The sequence below is a fragment of the Gopherus evgoodei genome, chromosome 7 (genome assembly GCF_007399415.2).
Source record: "Gopherus evgoodei ecotype Sinaloan lineage chromosome 7, rGopEvg1_v1.p, whole genome shotgun sequence".
NCBI lineage: Eukaryota > Metazoa > Chordata > Testudines > Testudinidae > Gopherus > Gopherus evgoodei.
Genome location: NC_044328.1, coordinates 97746451 through 97770692, shown reverse-complemented (window position 1 = coordinate 97770692; position 24242 = coordinate 97746451). Strand labels below are relative to the sequence as shown.

The following is a 24242-nucleotide window of genomic DNA, read 5'->3' as shown; positions in this document are numbered from 1 at the left end:
GCATCCAGTGACTGGGTTATGCTGCACCCACCCTAAATATTCACTAAGCCAACTGCTTTCCCCCATCCTTTTTGTACATGGGGATCGCTCCACGTCAAGGGGTCTGCATGCCTGGTCATGGGTCCTGGCAGCAGGGCCCCTGGCCCTGTCCTGTGTCTGCTGTCCCCCATCCCTTCCCTCACCCCTAAGTGCTCGGAGAGTCTGGCCTGCTGGGTGCTCTGTCCATCCAGCCCTACTTGCAGGTTGATAGGTCAGTCTGTCTGCCCCTTGCCCGGCCAATCTCTTCCCTCTGTGCTCAGACTCCTGGTAGCGCACCGCATGGCTCTGTCTATCCGTCCTGCCCCCCCCACCCGCCTCTGTCCGTCCTTCCCAGCCACCCCCCGCGCCTCTGTCCTTCCCCGCCCCCCCGCCTGTCTGTCCTTCCTTCCCACCACCACCCCCGCGCCTGTCTGTCGTTCACCCCACTCCCCACCCCCCCGCCTGTCTATCAGTCTCTGCTCCTCCGTCCGCAGCAGCGGAGGCGGCGCTAGGACACCGCGGGGACGGGGAAGGGGGGGGTCCTGTCAGCTGGGAGGGGAGGGAGCGGCCGGTGCGGAGGCTGGGGGGAAACGCGGGACGCCGGACCCGGAGGTAGGAGCCCCCTGCGCCCCACCACCTCACCCGATACAGCGCCCCCGCCCATCCCAGCTCCCCCATCCTCTGCGCCCCTCCTAGCGCCCCGCTCCCCCGCCCATCCCAGCTCCCCCATGCTCTGCACCCCTCACAGCGCCCCCACCCACACAACTCCCCCGCTCCCTCACTCTGCACAGCACCCACCATCTAGCACCCCCGACCCCCATCCCCCTCACCCTACACACCGTCCCCTGCCTGTCCCAGCCAATGCCCGCTGCACCCCCAAACAGCATCCCTCATCCATCCTCCAGCGACCCCTGCTCCCCACCCCCTCACCTCTCCCCCGCCCATCCCAGCTCCCCCATCCTCTTCACCCCACACAGCGCCCCCACCCCCTCACCTCTCCCCCACCCATCCCAGCCAATGCCCCCCACACACCAGCCAGCACACCCGCTCCCCACCCCCCACAGTGCCCCAGCCCATCCCAGCAAGTGCCCCCACTCCCCACCCCTCTCACCCCACATGGCCCATCCTTCCCATCCCCCTGAACCCCACCCCATCCCCCTCACCCCACACAGCATCCTTCATCCGTCCATCCCCTTAATCCCACACAACACCCCCACTCCCCACCGCCATCCCCCTTACTTAATACAGTGTCCACACCCATCCCAGACATCTCCTTGTACCCAGTGCCCACCATTCCCCATCCCCCTCACCCTACACAGCACCCCCTGCCCATCCCATCCATCCCCCGCACTCCATATAGCATCCTCACCCATCCCATTCATCCCTCTGCTCCCCCACCCATCCCCTTCCCAGCACCCTGCACTCCCTGCTTCCCCACTCATCTATCTATCCTGTAGCCCTACCCAACGCAGTGCCCCTCTCCACAGCTGTACTTCCTAGTGCCCCCCAATGCACACCCCACCCCTCAAAAGGCACTAGGTTTCCACTTTGCAGGTGAAGGGCAGACCCCAGTGTGTGGGGGGTATTGGTGTCTCTGGACTGGGGAGATTTGCTCCCACAGGGGTAATGGAAGGATTTATGTGGGGCTGCCACCCATTTATCCCTGGTTTGTTTCCACTGAGGGGAGGGAGTACTCAGCTGGGCATCATCTGGGGCTATTTATAAAAGAATGGGATAACTAGAGGGCGGGAGTTCGGGAGAGCCATGGGGCAGAAGAGGCTGAGGGTTGCGGGGCTGGAGCTTGGCGGGCTGGAAGGGAACAGTGAGGCTCATTTCTCATCCTTTAAAAAATCTTTTATTAATATTTTAAAACTTCACTGACACCCACACAACACAGCCTCCAACACAATGCCACTCCTCCCCCAACGTCCATATAACACAACCCTACAACACACCACCACCCCATCCCACAATGCCCACACAACACCCCCCAACACACCACCATCCTCCTCCCCTAGAACCCACACAACACTGCCCCTCCCCCAACTCAACACCATCCCCTCCCCCAGTATCCGCACAACACAGCCCCCGACATGCTGCCCCCTCCCCCAATGCCCACACAATACAGCCCCTGATCCAGCGCTGCCCATGCTCCAATGCCTACACAACACAGCCCCCTGCCCCAACACAACACAGACTCTCTCCGCCTATGCCCATACAACACAACCCCCATCACAACGCAGCCCCCCTTCACCAAATGCCCACACAACTCCACTCCCCAAAACAAATAACCCCTCTGCCCCAATGCAATGCAGCCCCCCTCTCTTCACACAGCACCTGCACACCATCTGGCACCATGCTCAGCACACATGCAACCCTGTGCACAATCCACAATCCCTTGCCCAGCACCCAGGCACAGCCAGTTGGGAACCACAAGCAATGGGCAATTCTGACATTTTGGATTTTGTTTTTCTTTCCAAATCAAAACCAAAAAACCAGAATCTTGGGCAAAACAAATGTCCTGAAATGGTGATTTAGGGCCTCGGCCCTGCTTGGATTTGATTAAAAAGTTACCTCATTTTGATTTTCTCATTTTGGTCCATTTCATTTTAACTTGTCCAGCGTATTGAAATAGTAAATACAATACGTTCTACAGGGGATGAGCTATTTATATATATATTAATAATATTGGAGTTAAGATTGTAAGATAGTATGTCTCCAATATTGTATATCACCATACATATATTACAATATCTACAGCTATTTTAATATGACAAATGTCCCAGCAGTGCTAATATCTTGATATTTATAGTTCATAGATTTAGTATTTTCATAAAACATAAAAGTCTAAAGGGAACTAAACAAAACAATAAAAGTCAAAACCGACCATTTTTCCTTCATTGAAATGGGGATGTCAAAACATTTAGGTTTTTTCCCATGTAAAATTTTGTTGGAATTGGCAAGTTCCCGCAAAACATTTCACATTCAAAGAACACCTGTTAGTGCAGAACTCCAGCCAAAAATTCCAAGCACAACACATAACACAATACACACAACACAGCACAACACAACTCCCTCAGTCCAGGCCCGGCGTGACCCCATCTGCACAACACAACTCCCTCATTTGATGTTCAGTGAAATCCAATATACACAATGCAACACAACCCCTTCACTCAGTGCCCAGTGCGACCCAATACACACACAACAAAGCACAACGCAACCCCCTCACCCAGTGCCTCCTATGGCCTGATATACACACCACAGCCCCACTTGCACACCACACAGTGGACACTTCCCACCATAGCACACCCACAAAATGCAGCATAACTCAGACCCAGCCCAGTGCCACCCCTTCCAGCACATTCCCCATGCACCCCACTATCTCAACACAACACCATTGGCCCATGGCACGGCATCATATCCCAACACCCCTACTGCTGCAGCCCCCCAATCCCCCACCACTCCTGTATGGCCCACACTCACATAGCCCCCTCCAGCCTACTCCCTGTCGGGCAGAAGGCAGGCTAGATGGGCACTGGCAGGGCAGAGCTGGGGGTGGAATCCCTAGGGGATGGTCTTTTAAACAGGGGGCCCCAGTGTCTTCCCCCTGCCAATCTGAATTGCCAAGATCAGGAGATGGGAGGGAGCTGATGGGATAACTATAGGGTGGAGTAGGGAACTGGGTCAGCGGGGAGGGGTGGGGCACAAGGGAGCTTATAAAAGGATGAAGATAAACTTGTAAGAAAAATGGGAACTGATGAGGGAGTATTAATGTGGGGGGGTGGATTGTTCTGAGTAACACCAGGCCAGCTTTGCAGAACCAGAGGAGGTTGAGAGGAACAGAAGAAGCTGCGGGGGGGGGGGGGCACTACCGCTGGGATTCACACTCCCTCATCCCTCAGGGATCCAAGCCCTGGGACACCTGTCCAGCTCTGATCCAACTACCAGCACCCTTCCCCCTTTGTTCTGAGTGACTGGGAAATCCCTTGGGGATGCTGGAGCCCTGAGCAGGGAAGAGCTTCGGGGGGGAAGAGGGGGGCATTGGAGAGAGAGGGGCAGGGCAGCAGTGGGAATTTTAGATGCAGTTGGACACTCAATATCCTGCCATTAAGCAAATCTGAATAGAAATATACACAGCCCCCTAATTCTGCTAGTGTCCCACAGTCTGGACTTGCAGCCCCCTGCCACCCCAGCCCTGGCCCCCTCCACCCCAGCTCTGCTGGTGCCCCTCAGTCTTGACCCGCAGCTCCCTGTCATGTCAGCCCTGCCTCCCTCCACTGCCAGTTCTGCCAGTGCCCCTCAGTCCTGACCTACAGGCCCCTGCCATTCCAGCCTGCCCCCCTTCACTGCCAGCTCATGGGTTCAGTAGCAGCTCTGAGAGGGGAGGGGAAGGGAGTTGGGTCTAGGGGAGGCTGGGAGCAGGACTCCTGGGTTCTATCCCAGCTCTGGGTTGGACCTGGAGTGCAGTGGTGGGTGAGGGGAAGCCTGAGGGGAAGAAGGGAGAGGTGGGACCAAGGCACTGACGATCTGGGCAGTGAAGGGAGGAGGGGAAGAGGGAGGGCATATCTAAAGAGGCTTCATTGTCCTGGGGCTCCAAAGCGGGTCAAATTCCACCCCCTCTAGCTAGAAGATGGTCCAGATGCCGGCTGCAGGGGAGAGTGAAGGCCTAGGAGGGGGGATGGTTGAAGTAGGCAGGGTTCCCCTGGCACTGCAGCCATGCTGGAGCCCCCCCAAGCAGTGGAGCCCTCCAGGCCCTGGAGCTCGGGGTTCTGGGGCAGGGGAGCAGCCTGGTGAATGCCCAGCATCCCTCACACACGGGTTACCATTCAGTTCAATGGCTGCCAATGTCCCCTTGTCCCACCCCCAGCTCCGCCCCGCATGTCCCTGAAAGGCCCCTTTGAGGGCAGCAGCCTCGGGGTGACGCAGCCCAAATAGCATCCACCCCCACCACCCGGTGGGGGTGGGGAACCCATTCATGGCCAGGCGAGGACGTCTGCTTGCGTAAGCTCACTTGGGACCAGGGGAAGTAACCGGGGCAGCGTTGGGGGCTGGCTCAGCACGTCCTGGTACCAGTAAGAGGGATCCTCCCAATATTCTTAGAGCTCTGCTGGTGCCTCTCAATCCTGATCCACAACCCCTGCTATCCCAGCACTGGGCTCCCTTGCCCCTCCCCCGCAGTGCCGGTACTCCTGATCCACAGCCCCCCCTTATCTCCCTGTGGGCATGAGGCACCGATTTGTGGTTTCCACTTTGAACCGGCAGGGGAAAGAGCAAAAGACCAGTTGGTTGGGTTCTAGGCTGGGCTGTGTGAAGCAGGAAGCCCAGGGCTGGGAGTGAGGGGCTCTGGCAGAGGTGAGGGGCCCAGGGCTGGGCTAGCATGGGGGTGTGGGCTGGGAGCGAGAAGCACTGGCAGTGCTGTGGGGGAGCCCAGGGCTGGGCTAGCAGAGGGCTGTGGGTCAGGATTGCGGGGCACTGGTGGAGTGAGGGGCGGGTGGCATTATTATGCCTAGCTGCATGGCCAGGAAGCTGCTCACCGGTTTGGGGGTGGGGAGTCGGCAGGTCACACTCGGGGCCTGGCTCTTTCCTGAGGATGTTGGGGGGGGGGGAACGTGGCTCAGGCTCCTGGTTGCGCCATCACTTCCCGCACAGCAGGAAGCGAGTCAGAGCGTCCGCGCCACCCAGCTCATCTGGACCCTGAGGTACTGACCCCCCAGGTACCAAGCCCTTTGCCTGGCTTGGAGGGGGCTGGAGAGTCATAGGGGGGTGGGAGTGCCAGGAGGCTGATGCAGGTGGCTCCCAGGCTGATGTGGGTTCAGAGGTACAAGTTGTCGGGGAGTCCCTGGAGCAATGAAGCTGGTCTGGGGGGCAGGTGAGGGGGGTCCAGCTTAGGCTGACCGCGGAATTTTGGGGTGGGCTGTAGGAGGGAGGAAACAGCTGGTAGGAGGAAACAGTCAAAGGCAGCACAGGGATGGGGCGGTGTATCCAACCATCCTTCCTGGGGGGCTCCCCCGCAGAGAAAGTGTTTTCCCAGGGCAAAATAAGTGCAACGGGCAGCTCAAGCAACAGGTCCCAGCAGAGCTCTGTGTCCATGGCCATGCGGCTGTGGCCATGTGTCTCTCCCTCCCCCTCCCCATCTCCTCAGTTTAACCGGATGAATTGCTGTACTTCCTGCCATTGTAGCTTCCTGAGACCTGAAATCACACCCCGAAACTAAGCACCCTCAGCCCCCTGCCTGAGCATGGGGTCCCCTCCCCCACCGGGTCCCTTCCCCCCACATCCAAAGCAGAAGGGAGGTGATGGGAGCATCTCCCACCTGCACAGACACCCCAGCCCCAGGCCCATCACTGTCCCCAAGCTGTCCCCTCCCCCCAGACAGAGCGTGAACCCCGGTGTCCAGGAAAGGGTCCCAGCGAGCTGAAGCTCCACACCTTCCTGATTCCCCCTCTGCTGATACAATAGGATGCAGGATTCTGTTTCACTTCCTGTCCTAAATCCTTGGAACTGTCAATGTGCAGCTGTTAAACAAGGCCCTAGATACAAATGACTCTCAGCACCAGGCAAGGGAGCTCTGTACAAAGAGCCCCTGTGCCCCACCCCAGAGGTGGCTGCATCTCAGCAATGGGTGAGGGATCTCCCTTCCTCCCAAGGAAATATTGAATTCTTGCTCTCTGTTTCTCCAGGTCCCTGTGACAACCCTGGGCTCAGATATCCGTCCCCCCAGCCCAGGGAGCTGGGTGAGTTGCTCTTTCCCGTGTGTGAGCAGGGGGGTGGAGACACCTCACCCTTGTGGGGGGGAAGGGGGGCGGAGGGCACTGTTCCATGGGGATAATATGGGAGCCACTAGGCATTGCTGTCACCAGCCCCACATTTGGTCCCCAATGGACCCCAAGCAACCCCCACCCCCAGGCATTCAGCTGCTATTAATCCTTTCCCTGCCAAGCCTTCCCAATAGAGACCCAGGAATTCCACCCCACTCTCTGGGAAAAAAAACACTGGTTTGTCGCAAGTCCGACCTCCAAGCTGGCAGGGAGTGTAAATGGGGTGTGTGTGTGTCCAAGGTGGGGTGCGGCTTGGTGGTTACCCCAGCACAGTGATGGGGCACAATGGAGCTGCTGGCTGGGGGGAGGAGGCTCTACGCCAGGCGGGTCCTTTGTTAACGCTCCAGCAAGCAACTAGGTTAACAAGTATCAGAGGGGTAGCCATGTTAGTCTGTATCCACAAAAACACGAGGAGTCCATGGCACCTTCAAGACTAACAGGTTTATTTGGGCATAAGCTTTTGTGAGTAAAAAAACCACTTCATCGGATGCATGGAGTGAAAATACTCCATGCATCTGAAGAAGTGGGTTTTCCCCCACAAAAGCTTATGCCCAAATAAACCTGTTAATCTTTAAGGTGCCACCAGACTGCTCCTTGTTTTTTAGGTTAAAAAAACTTGTCTGCACCAGAGACTAGGAGGTGGGACCTTTCCCTCTAGGGGGCCTAGCTCTGATCCAGCCCCAGGGCAGGGGATGGGCTAGCTCAGGGGGCAAGGAATGAGGACACGAGGCCTTTCCCCTCTAGGGGATGTCAGCTCTGATCTGGTCCCAGGTTCATAGTGAACATCATTCCTGTCTGTGAGAAAGGCCCGGGGGGGTGGCGGGGCTGAACAGGCTCTGGGGACCATGCTTTCCTCTCCATCCCCATGACACGGGAAGCGCACATGGTGGGGGGCTGTGTGTTTGGAAGGGAGCCTGCAGGTGGGAGCCTGAAGAGGAAGAGGGTATAGGGGTCTGCGGGAAGGGGAGAAGGATGTGGGGGGGCGGGGGAGGGGACCTCTCCCTGCTATCTCCACACAAGGGGGGGATGGGAACTGGGACCTCTGAGACAGCACCTCCCCCAACCATGAGCATCACTGCAGACACCCACTTCCCCCATGCGTCCTCACCTCACAGACGTGGCTCGAGTGTATTGAGAGGGGGAGGTGGAGCTCAGTGGCTCATCTGACGCTTACAGAGCCAACCACAAATGAGGAAGTGGGGGCCATCCACGCACACCCCCCCCAGAACGTCTGGTCGCTTCAGTTCCAATATAGATCAGGTCACCAGCAAAATGAGCTTGACGGGTCTTAGCCTTGGCATTGTCTGGGCTGCAGGTTGGGAGTGAGGGGCACCAACAGAGCTTGGGAGGGGAGATAGCAGAGTTCTATGGGTCGCGAATGAGGGACACCAACAGAACTGTGGCAGAAGTTGATCTGCTGGCCCCCTTCCTTGTCTCTCTCTTCTGTTCTTTCCTTTCCCTGAATCCCTCCCCAGCCTGGTATGTCAGTGTCGAAGCAGCCAGCTCCCCGCCCCCAGAGTCCTGGGGAACCAGGGACCAAGGAGGGGCTGGGAATGGGGGAGCCAGGACAGGGGCTCTTCTGCAGATGTTTGGAACCCCAGTAGTAGGGGGGAGTCCATGTGGAAGGGACAGGTTTGGGGGAGTCAGTTCCAGGTAGGCAGGATCACAGTTAGCTGGGGGGCAAGTTCAATTCTGAGGTGCAGGATGATTATTTGTCTGCCAGCTGCTCTCTTTTCCCCTTCCCCCCACTATCTCTGTGGGGTCTGACCTCTCCCCCACCAATTCCACTCTGCTGGGCTCAGCAACTGCAGAAAAAGCAGAACTGTGAATGGGGGAGCACTGGGTGGGTGCAGGGAGTCGGGGTATGGTGTAGGGTGTGTGTGTGTAGAGGGGTGTCACTTCAGGGGTCAGGGCAGCAACTCTGTTTCTGCCCCTGGGGGCCATTGCCTCCACACTGGGAGCCTCAGCCTTTTGTGCCCAGCGTCATCCTCCCCCCCCTCCCCCCGGCAGGAGGAAGCTGCTACAGAAAAAGGTACTTGTGCAAGTTCCTGTTTTTTTGGCTCTTTCTGTTGGTAGCTGGGCCCCGTATCCCACTCCCAATGTGAGGGCCCTGTTGGCCCTGTCTGTCTCCCATCCGAGCCAGCCAAGCCCCAGTTCTGGGCCCAAATTGGGGGCAGTGCCCCTTGCTATCAGGCCAGTATCTAGGTGGTTTTGCCTCAGCTATCATATGTCGCAGAGTGTACCTGTGTCAGGCAGCTGCTTGTCCCTGACCCCCTCATTCAGCACTGAGACGTTCCCTCTACGCACACAGCTGCCCCATCTGAGCAAGGGCAGGAAGTTGTGGTTAGAGGAGAGCGTATGGGGAGATTTCCTGCAGCCCTGACCACGGAGCCCTGTCCTGTCTGCAGCTGCTGCTAATGCAGTATGCCCCCACCCACCAGTCACATCAACATCCCAGAATGCACCTGCCTCCCCATCGTTCCCATCAACCTTCCACAATGCACCTGCCCCACACAATGGTCACATCGATGTCTCAGAATGCACCTGCCCACTCAACAGTCACATCAACCTCCCAGAATGCACTTGCCTTCTCCTCCCCAGACTGCCCTGGGTATGCAGCAATAGCCCTGTGTCACCCCCTCCCCCCTGCCACTCACTGTGATGGGGCAAAGCTGCCTGACATCAGGGCTCCGTTGGGCCCAGCCTGCAGTCAGGGGCATCCCCAGGGGTCAGAGGGGAGAGGGCACAGAAGAGATTCTCACTGAGCGAGGATGACAGATTTGTGTCCCAGAACAGAACCCAGGAAGCAGAGAGAAAACGTGACCCAGACATTATTGAACCTGCCCAAGAAAGTGCCTAGCTGTTAGAAAGGGAAGCACAGGGGTTTCAGAGAGGAAATGTACTCTGGGTACCAGGTAAATAAACAGCCCAGAAAAGTACCCCAGTATTAGAAGGAACGTACCCAGGTATCAGAGAGGGAATGGCTCAGTGTTTGACAGATAAAATTGCTGTAGAAATATCCTCTCCTTAAGCCCCTGGCCCCATCATCTCTCTGGTGAGCAGTCCAGGTTGGCACCTGGTGTGTTTCAGGGCGGCCCCCATCGCACCAGGGGAAGGGTGTCCAACCAGTCGCCAGAAATGCTCCTGGTGTTTTGGGGCATCTGGGGAGATGGGACCCAGCAAAAGCTGCCTCAGTTCTGGGGGGACAGGGTCCAGCATTGCAGGCTGGGCCTCTCCCAATCTTAGACGTTCCCTCAACTCCTTTCGCAGGAAAGCGGCTCCCCACCCCATACCAGGATCTGGAATTGAGCAGGCTGCTTCACCAGGAGCTGAGAGCAGAGAACCCTGCCCAGAACCCAGGCTGCACCAAGGCCCACTCTTAACCCCCCAGCATGGCATGCCAGCTGGCCACACCCTATGGCTGGATTTGACGGCTTCCAGCACAGCAGCACCTCCCCAGCGGCTCCCCATGATGCTCTCATCCAATGAGATGACGGGACACACCGACTGATGGCCAGTGGCCATAAAGGAGAAAGCTGACTGGCAAGGGGTAGAGCACATAGTTGTCCTTCCCAGCCAACTGGATTGTTCCTTTGACTCTCGCTCTCCCAAGCCTGCGTGCATGTGATCAGCGGCCGCAGCTCTCCATCCACCAGGCCGTCTCATTCCCGTTTTCCGGGGGGGGGGCGTGCTGGTGGGGGGGGAGGACCATGCAGTCAGATGACCTCTTCGTCCGCAAAATCTGGCGCCACTCTGCCCGGCCCCCTCTGGCCTCCATCTCCTTCGACGCCAAGGGACTCCCGGCCCCCCTCCTGCGACCCCCCTGGAGTGAGGTGACCCAGGGGCTCTCCAGGGGGCATGGCACCCCCCCTGGCCTGGCCCTAAGGCCTGCCAGCCACATCATGCACCGCAGCAACAGTGACGTGACCCTTGGGGAGGGAGTGGCGGGAGATGGAACACCCCCCTCCTCGTCACTGGTGGAGAGTGGGGATTGCGGGCTGCACCGGGACTATGGCAGCCTGAGCTCCGTTGAGAAAGGCCTGGGGCCCCCCCGCACCCGCGCCCACAGCCACGAGGAGCCACGGGCGGGCAGCCCAGCCGCCCGGCGCTTCTGGGACCCCCTGGTGCTGCTGGGGCTCACGAGAGATGAGGTGTGGGAGGGGGACAGCCAGGGATGTGGGACCGCCATGCCAGAGCAGGACAAGGGAGAAGAGCCCCCCAAGTTTCCCCCACAGATGTGGGTGCGCCAGCTGGCCCACTATGATGTGCAAAGCATCCTCTTTGATCCAGGTGAGGCGACCTGGTGCCAGGGCAGTGCCGGGCGCCGGGTGCGTAACATCACCACAGGGGCCTCAGCCGCCTCAGCAGGGCCTACCCCGACCCCTGTCCCTGAGGAGCCTGACCCAGGTGATGGCAAGGACGGATCTCTAGTGCTCAGTTGCCCCCACTTCCGCAATGAGATTGGAGGTGAGGAGGAGGGGGGACTGGGTCGGCGCCAGGAAGCAGGAGGGGGCGCCGGGCAGCTGCCCAATGCGGCCGTGTCGGTACTGGAGGAGCCACGAGAGAGTTACCCCACCAGGGGCAGCCGGACCACCCACTACATTGAATATGCCGACCTGGGTGCCAGCTACTATCGCAAATACTTCTATGGCAAGGGTGAGCTGGGGCAGGAGGGTAGGACACAGGGGGCAGAGTGTATGGGGGGTACAGGGTGTGGGGAGGAAGGAACAAGGGGCACAAGACATAGGGAGCATGGAGCTGGGGGCAAGGGCCAGCTGCTATGAGTGCTGCTATGCAAGGGTGAGCTGGCAGCAAAATGGTCCTGGGGGAGCAAAGGCTGGGGAGGCAAGAGCCTGGCATTCAGGGATGGGTGGAGATGAAAGTGGGGGTCCATGGGTCTGGCATTCAGGGGGGTCAGGGAATGTATGGGGAGGTTTGGGGGCAGTCATGGCCATGCCCATCTCTAACAAACACCCATCCCCTGGCACAGAGCACCAGAACTTCTTCGGGGTGGATGAGCGCCTGGGAGCAGTGGCCGTGTCACTGCGGCGTGAAGAGAAGGAGAAGGAGGGTGCCAGCCTGCAGTACAACTACCGCCTCATCCTGCGCACCAGCGAGGTGGGCACCATCAGAGGGAGCTCACAGCCTGGGGGGAGCTTACAGCACAGGGCCACTGCCAGGAGGAGCAGGATACTGTGGGTAGGGCACTGCCCTGCAGGGCCAGCTTTAAGCTGATTCCCCTGATTCCCCAGAGTCAGGCCCTGCGCTTAAGAGGGCCCCAAGCACATGCCTGAGAGGGTCCTGCGCCTTAGGCATCTTTCTGATTTTTTAATTTTTTTTTACTCACCCGGCGGCAGGGGGGTCCGCTCCGGGGTTTTGGCGGCATTTTGGCAGCGGGGCGTCCTTAGGTGCCACGGAAGACCCGGAGCGGACCCCCCACTGCTGAAGTGCTGCCGAAGACCTGAACTGCAGCCGGATATTCGAATCGGGCCCCACCATTCATAAAGCCGGCCCTTCTGCCCTGGAGAGGTGGTGCTGTGGGGATAGTCCTGGTCAGGGGGCTATGCAGGGGTACAAAAATTCCCTGACTTTCTCCCCATCCCCCACGGCTTCTCCTCTTCACAGCTGCGGACCCTGCGTGGCTCAGTGCTGGAGGATGCGCTGCCCCCCACCGCCCGTCCCCCCGCTGCCCGTGGGCTGTCCCCCAAGAAGCTGCTGGAGCATGTGCTGCCCGACCTGAACCTGCAGGGGCTGCGCCTAGCATCCAACTCACCCAAGGTGCCCGAGACGCTGCTCAAGCTGGACGAGCAGGGGGTGAGTGTGTGAGTGACGGAGCGCCACAGGGATTCTGCCATGGGTCTGCCTACTATGGGGGGTACCACGGTAGAGGTGGTGAGGGAGCTGGGGGCAAGAAGGGAAGCCAGGCTCTGTGGGAGGGGAAGTTCAGGAAGAGTTAGATCAGGGTGGTTGGGGAATGGGAGGTCCTGACGGTTTGTTCTGAGGGAGTTGGATCAAGGTCTTCTGTCAGGGGCTTGGGGCAGGGGGCTTGAGCACTTTGAGGGGATCAGCTCAGGGGGGCCCATCGGGGGTCACTGTGTTCAGAGGTCTCGGCAGTTTGTGGGGTTGGCTCAATGATCCTATCAGAGATGCTACATTGAGGGTGAGATTGGGGCAGTTTAAGGGGTTGAGTTAGGGGTCCCATCAGGGGTTGCTGAGTCGGGGGCTCAGCGTATGTTGGGAGGTTGAGTTAGGAATCCCATAGGGGTTGCTGTGGGGGGGGGGTTGGGGTATTTTGGGGGTGTAGGGGTCCCACTGGGGTTGCTGTGTTGTGGGGTCAGGGTATTTTGGGGAGTTGAGTTAGGGGTCCCATTGAGGGTTTCTGTGTTAGTGGATTGAATTGGGGCAGTTTGAGGGGTTGAGATAGGGGTCCCATTAAGGGTTGCTGTGTTGGTGGGTGAGGTATTTTGGGGGGCTGAGTCAGGGGTCCCATTGGGGGTTGCTGTGTTGGGGGTTTGAATCAGGGCAGTTTGGGGATGTTGTATCAGCTGGTCCCATGTTCCCCTCACCGTGCCGCTCTGCAGGTGAGTTTCCAGCGCAAGGTGGGAGTTCTGTACTGCCGGGCTGGGCAGGGCTCCGAGGAGGAGATGTACAACAACGAGGGGGCCGGCCCCCCTTTCCAGGAGTTCCTGGAGCTGCTGGGCCAGCACATCCAGCTGCGCGGCTTCACCAAGTACCGGGCCCAGCTTGACACAAAGAGTGAGTGTGGGGAGGGGGCACCGGGGGTGGTAACTGTTAACAGATACATGTAGGGCTTCAAAGAAAGCTGGTCATGCTCGCAGCATGGGGGACTCTGTCTCAGGAAGGAACGACTCTGAAAAGGACTGGGGCGGGGGTGTGTGGAGGGGATAACCTGCTGAACAGGAGCTCCCAGTGCCATGCTGAGGCCAAAGGGCTAACATGATCCTTGGATGGATAAACAGGGGAATCTCTAGGAGTGGGAAGGTTCTGTTACCCCTGTATCTGGCACTGCTGCGCCCACCACTGGAGGTCTGTGGCCAGTGCAGGGGCCAGCACATCAGCATCACAAAGGATGTGGATAAATTGGAGAAAGGTCAGAGAAGAGCCCCAAGAATGATTGAGGGGTTGGAAAACCTGCCTTACACTGAGAGACTCCAGGACCTCAATCTCCTCAGCTTATCAAAGAGAAGTTGAACAGGTGACCTGGTCACTGTCCCTAGACACCTACACATGGAACAGAGCTGGGGTAAAGGAGGCTCTTCAGTCCAGCTGACAAAGGTTGAACACAACCCTGTCCCTGCAAGTTGAAGCTAGACCCATTCAGACTGGAACTAAGGCACAGTCTGTTAACAGTGGAGTCAGTAACTGCTGTTACAGCTTCCCCAGAGCTGTGGTGGATTCTCCACCCTTGGACGTTTTCCAGTCTCGATGGCTGTTTTTTTAGTTCATTTTCCAGTCTCAATGGCTGATCCACGCTAGTTCAAGCAGGAATTTTTTAGGGGGAGTCCAGTGTTATGCCAGAGGTCAGACTAGAAGAGCACAATTGTCTCCTCTGGCTTTAAACTCTGTGGAAGGGAGGGTGAGACACAGGATAGGGGGCAATCGAGGGGGAGGAGCAAGGAAACATTGGGTGGCAAGGCTAGACCTTGGGGGAGGGGAACCAGGGTGGGGTTGGGCTACTGGGAAAGGGGCCAGGAGGGCTGAGGGCTGAAAGGGGACTGGACTGCACTGGCAGCTGCCCCTGCCCTTTGGCACCAGTATACACATTGGGCAGCTGTCATAGCAGGTTGCCCTCTGCCAGCCCCCAGCCCCCACCATGAGGTGGGGAAGCTGGTCTTAAAGAGTCCCTCCCTCACTCCAGGGCAGAGGGACACATTGGCAGCAGGGGGTGGGGAGGCTCTGAAGGAGGGGGCTGCATTCTCCACTCGACCCAGTCAAGGGCTTTCCCTGCTACCTCCTGCTGAGTCCCTGTCTCTCCCGGCCCCAATAACGCCCCCACTCCCCATCCCACTGACATCTCCCATTCCGTGTCTCCCCCAGCTGATTCCACAGGCACCCACTCGCTGTACACCACATACCAGGATTATGAGATCATGTTCCACGTCTCCACTATGCTTCCCTACACACCCAACAACAGCCAGCAGGTGAGGGGTGGGGGCAAGGAACTGGGATGGGGCTGGCACAGGGGAGGGGGTGCTGGTGTTCACCAGGGGTCCAGAGGGAAGGATTTCTGGGAAGGAGGCATCCAGAGGGTGCAGGAAGAGAATCTGGGAGTGGTCAAGAGTCCAGGCAGCTCAGGAAAGGGGGGCAGGGTGACCTGGAAACGGGGGTGGTGTCCCATCCTGCTTTCCATCCCCACACCGATGCCCAGCTCAGATCCTACCCTTCCCGCAGTAACACCATCTCTCTGGTTGTAGTTGCTACGGAAGCGTCACATTGGCAACGACATTGTCACAATCATCTTCCAGGAGCCGGGCGCACAGCCCTTCACACCCCGCACCATCCGCTCACACTTCCAGCATGTTTTCATCATAGTGCGCGCACATGAGCCCTGCACCAAGCACACCACCTACAGGTGAGGGATGAGCACACTGCCAACAGGGAAGAGGGGACTGCGCACTGAGAGTGCCACCTACAGGGGAGGGGGGGAGCAAGTGCTGAGTGTGCCACCTACAGTGGAGAGGGGAAGCGTGTGCTGAGTGCGCTAAATACAGGGTGGTGCATGTACCAAGGTCTTTCCCTTCGTACCTGCCTCCTTCCATGCCATCATCCCTGTCGCTGGCTGAGCGCATGGCTGCCCCCAGCTTCCCTAGACCCAGACTCCCATCTTTCTCCCCAGTGTGGCAGTGAGCCGCACCAAGGACATCCCACTCTTTGGGCCTCCCATCCCAGCTGGGCACCGCTTCCCCCGGACACCTGCCTTCCGGGACTTCTTGCTGGCCAAGGCCATCAATGCAGAGAATGCGGCTGAGCGGTCAGGCAAATTCCACGCCATGGCTACCCGCACACGCCAGGAGTACCTGCAGGATCTGGCACGCAGCCATGCGACCACCACCAGCCTGGAGGCCTCCTCTTCCCGCCTACCCCTGCTCTCCCTGGGCGCCAAGAGAAAGGAGCGGGCCAAGGGGGCCAAGGCCTGGGAGCTGCAGAGTGCAGGGGCCCTGGTATGGAGCGTGCGGGCACGGGATGGAGACCGGGCTGCCCCCGAGCTGCCCTGCCTGCTGGGTATCTCCGCCGAGTTCCTGGTGCTCATCGAGGCCAAGGGCAAGCGAGTCATCTTCAACTGCTCCTGTCGTGACATGCTGGCCTGGACCTACTCTGACTGTGGCCTGGACCTCTACTACGGCTCCGGGGATTACATCTCTGTGCAGCTTCCTGACGGCCAAGGGGATGAGGTCAAGGACATTGTGAACCGGCTGCAGGTAGGGCCTGGGCTACTGGCAGGTGGGGGGTACTGCAGGGGAGCTCCCGGCTATTCCAGCCCTGGCCTCTGCCACAGGAGGTGCTGCAGGGAGTGGGGCAGGAGCGCTGGGAGGGGTGCTCTACAGGGGGCACAGCCAGTTCCCCCAATGCTCTCTCTCCCCCCAGCTGGTGACGCGAGGCTGTGAGACGCGGGAGCTCACCCTGCTGCGGAATGGGCTGGGCCAGCTGGGTTTCCAGGTGGACAGCGAGGGCTTCGTCACCGATGTCGAGCGCTTCACCTTTGCGGAGAAGGCTGGCCTGCAGCCTGGTGCCCGGCTGGTGCGTGTGTGTGAGAGGGCACTGCCCAGCCTCAGCCACACCCAGACTACTGAGCTTCTGCGCACTGCCAAGAAAGTCACCATCACCATGGTGCCTCCTGACGAGAATGGCAAGCCACGCAGGTGAGCACAGTGCAAGCCGGGGGCGCTGTGGATGGCATGGGTTCCTGGGGTGTTGAGAGGGGAAGGTCCCCAGCAAGGGGTGCCATGGGGCAGGAGCTCCCAGCAGGGTCACTCAGGGGTATGGGTTACAGGCAGGGATGCTCAGGCATATAGGCTGGGGGTCCCCAGCAGGGGACACTAGCAGGAGGGGGCAGGAGCTTGCAGGAGAAGCTGCTGTGGGGCACAGGGTGGGAGTGTTGATGGGGAGCTCTGGTGAAGGATGCAGGAGCATTGGCTGCAAGAGTCCCCAGCAGGGGGCATGGTGGGGTGTGGGTGGTATGGAGCAGGAATCCTTGGGGAGGGGCACTGTGGGGGGACAGTCGGGATAGGTGGCAGTGGCAGGAAACTGTGTGGGGCAGAGTAGAAGGTGTGATGGGGTAGAATTGGGGACCGTGCTGAGCACTGTGGGGCAGAGAGTAGGACTCAGTTGGGGGTGCTGTGTGGCAGCATGGAGGGGTCAGCAGGGACTGAATGGGGTGGAATCACTGTGGGGGCTGCTGTGGAGCAGGATGTGGGGGGCTCAGTGGGATGGGGGTCAGTGGATTCTGGGACCCTGCCCCATCATATCTCTCTGACAGGAGTTTCTCCGAGCTCTACGTGAAGTCCCTGCAGGAGAAGCGACGCAGTGATTCCCCAGCAAGGGAGCCCCCCCGGATGGCTGGGGGCCTGGGGCCGGAGGGGGAGCTGAGACCGGCCACCCTGCAGCTGCTGCGCTCACTTTCCCTGCAGGACGGGCCCCCCCATAGCCTGGCTGAGGAGCGCACCGAGTTCCTGCGCAGCCACAGCGAGGGCACTGCTCCCCCCAACCTGCCGTGAGTACTCCCACCTCCTGCGACCCCGTCTCCATCCCACCCCGGCCCCCCACTCCGCTGTGAGTGCCCCCACCTCCTGTGACACCATCTTCATCCCACCCCGGCCCCCCACTCCACTGTGAGTGCCCCCACCTCCTGTGACACCATCTTCATCCCACCCCGGCCCCCCACTCCGCTGTGAGTGCCCCCACCTCCTGTGACACCATCTTCATCCCACCCCGGCCCCCCACTCCGCTGTGAGTGCCCCCACCTCCTGTGACACCATCTTCATCCCACCCCGGCCCCCCACTCCGCTGTGAGTGCCCCCACCTCCTGTGACACCATCTTCATCCCACCCCGGCCCCCCACTCCGCTGTGAGTGCCCCCACCTCCTGTGACACCATCTTCATCCCACCCCGGCCCCCCACTCCGCTATGAGTGCCCCCACCTCCTGTGACACCATCTTCATCCCACCCCGGCCCCCCACTCCACTGTGAGTGCCCCCACCTCCTGCGACCCCGCCTACATCCCACCCCGACCCCCCACTCCACTGTGAGTGCCCCCACCTCTTGCGACCCTGTCTACATCCCACCCCGGCCCCCCACTCCGCTGTGAGTGCCCTCACCTCCTGCGACCCCATCTCCATCCCACCCCGGCCCCCCGCTCTGCTGTGAGTGCCCCCTCCTCCTGCGACCCCGTCTCCATCCCACCCCGGTCTCCCACTCTGCTGTGAGTGCCCCCACCTCCTGCTCCTCGTCTCCATCCCACCCCGGCTCCCCACTCTGCTGTGAGTACCCCCGCCTCCTGCGACCCCGCCTCCATCCCACCCCGGCCCCCCACTCTGCTGTGAGTGCCCCCACCTCCTGCGACCCTGTCTCCATCCCACCCTGGTCCCCCACTCTACTGTGAGTGCCCCAACCTCCCGTGATCCCATCTCCATCCTATCCTGACCCCCCACTCCACTGTGAGTGCCCCCACCTCCTACCACCCCGTCTACATCCCACCCCAGCCCCCCACTCCACTGTGAGTGCCCCCACCTCCTGCGACCCCCGTCTACATCCCACCCCGGCCCCCCACTCCGCTGTGAGTGCCCTCACCTCCTGCGACCCCGTCTCCATCCCACCCCGGCCCCCCGCTCTGCTGTGAGTACCCCCGCCTCCTGCGACCCCGCCTCCATCCCACCCCGGCCCCCCACTCTGCTGTGAGTGCCCCCACCTCCTGCGACCCTGTCTCCATCCCACCCTGGTCCCCCACTCTGCTGTAGTGCCCCAACCTCCCGTGATCCCATCTCCATCCTATCCTGACCCCCCACTCCGCTGTGAGTGCCCCCACCTCCTGCGACCCCATCTCCATCCTATCCTGGCGCCCCCCAACCCAAGTGCCCCACCTCCTGCGACCCCATCTCCATCCCACCCTGCCCCCCCAACCCACCGTGAGTGCCCCCTACCACCTGGGATCCCCGTCTCCATTCCACCTCAGCCCCCTACTCCACCATGAATGCCCCAACTTCCTGCAACCCTGCCTCCATACCACCCCCGGCCTCTCTGCCCTGCCATGAGTGACCCCCACCTCCTGGGACCCCCACCTCTATCCCACCTGACGCCCTGCCCCACCATAAGTGCCCCCTCCCATCCCATCCCTGAACCCGCCCACGCTACCTCCCCAACTCCCCAACCTGCCATGAGTACCTCCTGGGACCCCCTCCTCCATCCTACCCCCCCCGGTCTCCTGACCCACCATGAGTGCCCCCTGCATCCTCAGTTCCCCACCTTCACCCCACCCCCATTAGCCCCCAACCTGCTGTGAGTACTCCTGCAGCCTCCTAGGACTCCTTCCTCCCACCTGGATCCAAATGCCACCCAACGGACTGTTTGCCACCCCCCTCCTAGGCTCCCCACATCAGCTGTTATCCCCCTCTGCATTCCCCCCCTTTTTCTCAGCTGTGTTTACCACAGGCTAATGTTCCTCTGCCTCTGCAGGTCCCAGAGTAGGGAGATCCCCATGTTACCTGACCCCACACCTGACCTCATCCTGGCAGCCACGCCCAAGGGGCCCCCTGAGCGGGAAATGGTGAGTGTGTGTGTGTCCAGGCTACCCCCTACAGGATGCAATCAGGCCGCTCGGTTATGTGCGTGCTGGAGCTCTGGAGGTTTCTGGTGCACTAATGTCATTCTTGGCGTTCTGTGATGTGCACTGTTATTTGCAGCTATTTATTTGTGAAATAAATCTGTGAACCTGTTTAACAGCCCCTGTGCCCCACCCGAGAGGTGACTGCATCTCAGTACTGGGTGAGGGTTCCCTGTATAAACAGCCTCCACATCCCCCCCAGAGATGGCTGAATCTCCAGGCATCAATCACTGTCTTGTCTTGTCCCAGGACCATCCAGGAGACCCCACATCGTTGGAGCAGGCTCCCTCCGATCATGGGGTCATGGATAGCCAGGCTCCGCCCCCTAGTGAGACGGCCCCGCCCACCTCAGACATGAGTGACACCGAGAAATTCCTACCCCGGACGCTCTCATTGAGAAACTCCATCACCAAGAGTAAGACAAGCACACACATGCGCCCCTGGTTTGATCCTGTCCCGTTAGCATCGGGGAAGCTTTGCCTTTTCCAAGCGCAGGGTCCAGCTCCAAGTGCCAGCTGGGTGCTTTGTGCTGGAATTTTTCTCCAATTAGAAAAAAAAAAAAAAGCAGGGGGATGGGAAGGAAAAAACGGAACTAAAGTGTGGAGAGGGGCCCAAAGCGGATTTTCACACATCAACCCCTGTTTGTTTCCTTTGAGATTCCTTTGTCGAGAACTCACACTTGTAACAAAATCTCAAATCAAAGGGGGCTTGCAGGGAGGGGGACTCTCAGGTCAACAGATTTTCCCCAACTCTAATTAACTCTTGAGGATGTACATTAATGAATAGCTGGGGCTGAGCTGTGGGGCTAGAACCCACTGGAGGATAACAACCTTCTAGTACAGTGGGTCTCAAACTTTTGTCCTGGTGACCCCTTTCACACAGCAAGCCTCTGAGTGTGATGCCCCCTTATGAATTAAAACCACTTTTTTTATATTTAGCACCATTATAAATGCTGGAGGCAACATGAGGTTTGGGGTGGATGCTGACAGCTCGTGAACCCCCCTGTAATAACCTCACGACCCCCTGAGGGGTCCCAACCCCCAGTTTGAGAACCCCTGTTCTAGTACTTTAGCCCAAGCTGGGGGGCCTGGGCTCTGGGTCTGAAGGGCCTTCCTTTAGACAACTGCTGGGCTCCTTGCCCTCATTCATGCCATTCTTTCTCCTGCCCCGCCTGCCCCTGCCCTCTCCAGTTCTGTCAGAAGCCGGTGAGTCCCTGGAGGAGGAGTGGGACTCCATCTCCAACCTGGCTACCACCTGCAACAGCATCCTAGAGGCGCTCTCGAAGGAAGGTGAGCAACAGATTCCCAGGCTGCATCATGGGTGGGAGTGCCCAGCTTGCATACAAGGAGACAGGGGCTGGAGTCCGAGAGTTCCAGGTGGAGGACTTGGCTGTGGTCCGGAGCAAATCCCTAGGCAAAGAGCTTTGTTCATCGGGGCTAAAGCTGGGAAATTCCTAGGCAAAGAACCTGGTTAAAGTTGCCTGGGGCCAGGAGTAGCTGCAAACCCCCAGTCTGAGGAGGAGAATCTCACTCTGTTTCCCCTCTTTTCTGCAGCAGGGCAACACGTGCTGGAGAGCAGAGAGCCCCCTGGTGGGAGTGGCCAGAGGAACCCAGGCCAGCAGCCCTCCGAGGATGAGTAAGAAGCTAAACAGAGGGGTGGGAGGAATGATGGGGGGGTTCTCCTCCACCAGCCTCCATTTCACTGTGTCCCCCCTGCTCTCATCCTCCCTTTGCGTATTCCATGATGATAATCCAGTCATAGCTGGTGAAAACCGCAACAAACCATCTCTTGCTCAGCTCACAGCCCAGCGTTGTGGGCTCGTTTACCATGAAGCCACCAGGGTCATCTGGTGGCTGAATAGTGAACCCAAGTGGCTGTGCCACAACACTCCCCCAGTGGGAGGCTGACACATTCACTGGCTGTGCACCTTTTGGGTTCTCTCTGATAACCCTGGGGAGGAGAGGATACTGAGAGGGCTGGGCTGTGGGGAGATAAGGGGTATTTGCTTCCTCTGCCACATCTGACCTTAGCCTGACTGATGTATATCATCATCCTATGAATCTCTCCATCCCTCCATCCCCACACTTCTCCATCTCTCGCTCTTTCCTTCACTCGCCCAGAGGACATCAGTCCCGGTCACTGTCGGAGAAGGTCTCTCACTTGGAGTCCATGCTAAAGAAGCTGCAGGAGGACTTGCAGCAGGTGTGTTGGGGGGCGCACAAGGGAAGGAGAAAAGAGGTTGGGGAGAAGTGTGGAGGAAATGGGGGCGAAGGTGAGGAAAAGAGGGAGGGGAGCGGAGGGCGGTGGAGGCTGCAGGAAGGAAGACGGGGGCAAGGCACTGCAGGGGAGTTACGGGGCAGGTGTGGTGCAGGCATTAGAAGGAGGTGCCGTGAGAGGGCCAGACCAGATTGGGGCAGGGGCTGTGGTGTCGGAGGGTCAATGGCGAGGGAGTGGGAGGGACTGGGTTGGGAGTGGGGGTGTACTGCCTCTCCCCACTGACCCCACCCATGTTCTCCTAGGAGCAGGCAGCCAAGGCAGCACTACAGGCTGAGGTGCAGAGTCTGCGGCAGAACAACCAGCGGCTGCAGCAGGAGCAGGAGAGTGCGGCTGCCCGGCTCAGCCAGGTCACCCGCCTGCTGTGTGGTTCCCCCAGCCAGTCCCTCTAGGGGCCCAGGGCCCCCTCCAGGCTCCCCTGCCCAGTCATCCCCCCACTGCCTCTGTCTCCTCATTGACCCCACTTCCACTCCTCCCCTCTCTGGTCAACAGGAGGCACTGTTGTTACCTCCAGGAGGGACCACAATCTGAACTGCACTCTGGGGGGCCCACTGTCCGACTGGCCATGCACAGCGGATTCTGACTACCAATGTCCGCAGAATATGGCTTCTCATCTCTCAAGACTGTTACTGCCGGAGAGTCCAGCACAGACTCACCAGCCCAAAGGCCACTGCCAGGAGCAGGTCCTGATATCGGGGTACAGGCGACACCCCCAGTTCCAGCTGACTCAGCTCACACACAGATCTCAACTCTTTGGTAAATCTGACTGTAATGGGGTGGAGGTTGTAGCCTTGTCATCTGGAGGCAGGCACAGGAGGGAGGGCTGGTGTTGCTGAGCAGGAGTAAGAAGAAGGGACTTAATGGCACGTTTGACCTCGACCCCTTCAGAAAAAATCAATTTGCAATACCCTCCCACCCCATCCTGCTGCATCAATCCAGGCCTCAGGAAAATCCTGGCATGAGAGAGAGATGATGCTACTCTCACACTCATGCACACACTCATACAAATGCTCACACACATGCTCACACATGTGACTGCACACATTCATGCACATTTACACACACGTGACTGCATACACACACACATGACTGCACACACTCACACTTGCGCACACTCTCATACATGTGCTCGCCCAGGTGCACTCCTCACACCAGCTCAGAGTGCTCCCAGTCCCACATGCCCTCACACTGATCCATGCCCGTGCAGTCTTGTGCTTGGGCAGACCATGCTCACGCTGGTGCATGCTCACACTCACGTGCTCTCACTCAAGCTCCCATGTACTGACACATGCTCCCATGCAAACACACACTCTAAGACCTTCACCCGGGTCCCCAGATCCCCCAAAGCCCCACCCCCATCCAGCACTGACCCAGCCAGCGCGGGAACGTCTTGGCCTGAAGAGGGCACTGCCCTGCCTGGTAACTGTGAAGATACTGCAAGCTGTGAGTTAATTCCCCCCCCCCCGCACCCCAACCCAGCCCAACCCAGACCAGCCTCCCACATAGCAAGAAAGACATATGGGGACATTGCTTCTGGTCACCTGCTCCCACCCAGCAGTGCCCCTCCTCTGCACAAGCCTATCCTCCCCTATCTCCCCCCCACACTCCTTGGAGGCATAGCCATGGGTACAGGGCCCGGTTCCGCATTTGGTGCTTGGGGATATTTCTGGAGAGCGTCCCCTGTGACGTAGGGGGTTGTCATATCTCCTTTTGGGTTGTAAATATTTTAGTACCAAGCAGAACACAAGTGTTTGTTTCAGGTTTATTTGTTTGTATGTTAGTTTTTTACACTGAAAATGGCCCATCTTAGATCCAGAGAATCTGTGTCTGACATGAATGTACAAATCGCAGCGTGTCTGTCCCTCTGTGCAATAAAGAGCCGATACGCAGCTCCCAGGGTCCGACACCATCCTGCCTATTGTGTGAGCTCACTCAGCCCTGGACACGTATGAATGCTGGTTCCGGGGGCTGGGAATGGGACCGGGGGGGCGGGGAGGCATTTCCATAGAAGCAAAGAAATGTGGGACTGGGAGGGACCTCAAGAGGCCATCTAGTCCAGCGCCCTGCACTGAGGCAGGACCAGGTATACATAGACCATCCCTGACTGTTTGTCTAACTAACCTATCCTTATAATTTCCAGTGGCGTGGAGTCCGCAGACTCCTAAGCTGCTCCAGAGCTGAGCTATCCTTTGAGTTAGAAAGTTTTTCTAACCTAAATTTCCCTTGCTGCAAATGAAGTCAATGATTTCTTGTTGTGTCTTTGGTGGACACAGAGAACAACCAATCACTGTCCT

The 24242-nt window shown here is 58.9% G+C and overlaps 1 protein-coding gene across 9 annotated transcripts; it reads left to right on the top strand.

The window, feature by feature from the left end:
• Positions 1 to 582: 582 nt before the first annotated feature.
• On the top strand, positions 583 to 23847 carry SIPA1 (signal-induced proliferation-associated 1). 9 transcript variants are annotated; one of them, XM_030570280.1, is made up of 18 exons: positions 5607 to 5717; positions 6699 to 6752; positions 10107 to 11492; positions 11827 to 11954; positions 12462 to 12650; positions 13418 to 13592; positions 14895 to 14998; positions 15272 to 15429; positions 15694 to 16276; positions 16443 to 16717; positions 17335 to 17568; positions 19527 to 19617; positions 19924 to 20089; positions 20865 to 20963; positions 21228 to 21309; positions 21795 to 21876; positions 22194 to 22298; positions 22441 to 23847. In XM_030570280.1, the coding sequence occupies exons 3-18, from the start codon at positions 10547 to 10549 to the stop codon at positions 22477 to 22479; spliced, it is 3456 nt and encodes a 1151-aa protein (XP_030426140.1). In that variant the 5' UTR covers positions 5607 to 5717; positions 6699 to 6752; positions 10107 to 10546; the 3' UTR covers positions 22480 to 23847. The 9 variants fall into 9 exon arrangements, with proteins under 9 accessions (XP_030426134.1, XP_030426139.1, XP_030426136.1 ...); XM_030570274.1 differs by lacking the exon at positions 5607 to 5717 and adding an exon at positions 583 to 630 and having other exon boundaries at positions 22194 to 23847; XM_030570276.1 differs by lacking the exon at positions 5607 to 5717 and adding an exon at positions 5350 to 5370 and having other exon boundaries at positions 22194 to 23847.
• Positions 23848 to 24242: the final 395 nt, after the last annotated feature.

Excerpts from the sequence above, each read along its gene's own strand:
- SIPA1 (XM_030570274.1), top strand. The coding sequence starts at position 10,547 with ATGCAGTCAGATGACCTCTTCGTCCGCAAAATCTGGCGCCACTCTGCC. Across the intron at positions 11,955-12,461 it reads TCATCCTGCGCACCAGCGAG|CTGCGGACCCTGCGTGGCTC; the intron begins GTGGGCACCATC and ends TCCTCTTCACAG. Across the intron at positions 15,430-15,693 it reads ACCAAGCACACCACCTACAG|TGTGGCAGTGAGCCGCACCA; the intron begins GTGAGGGATGAG and ends CTTTCTCCCCAG.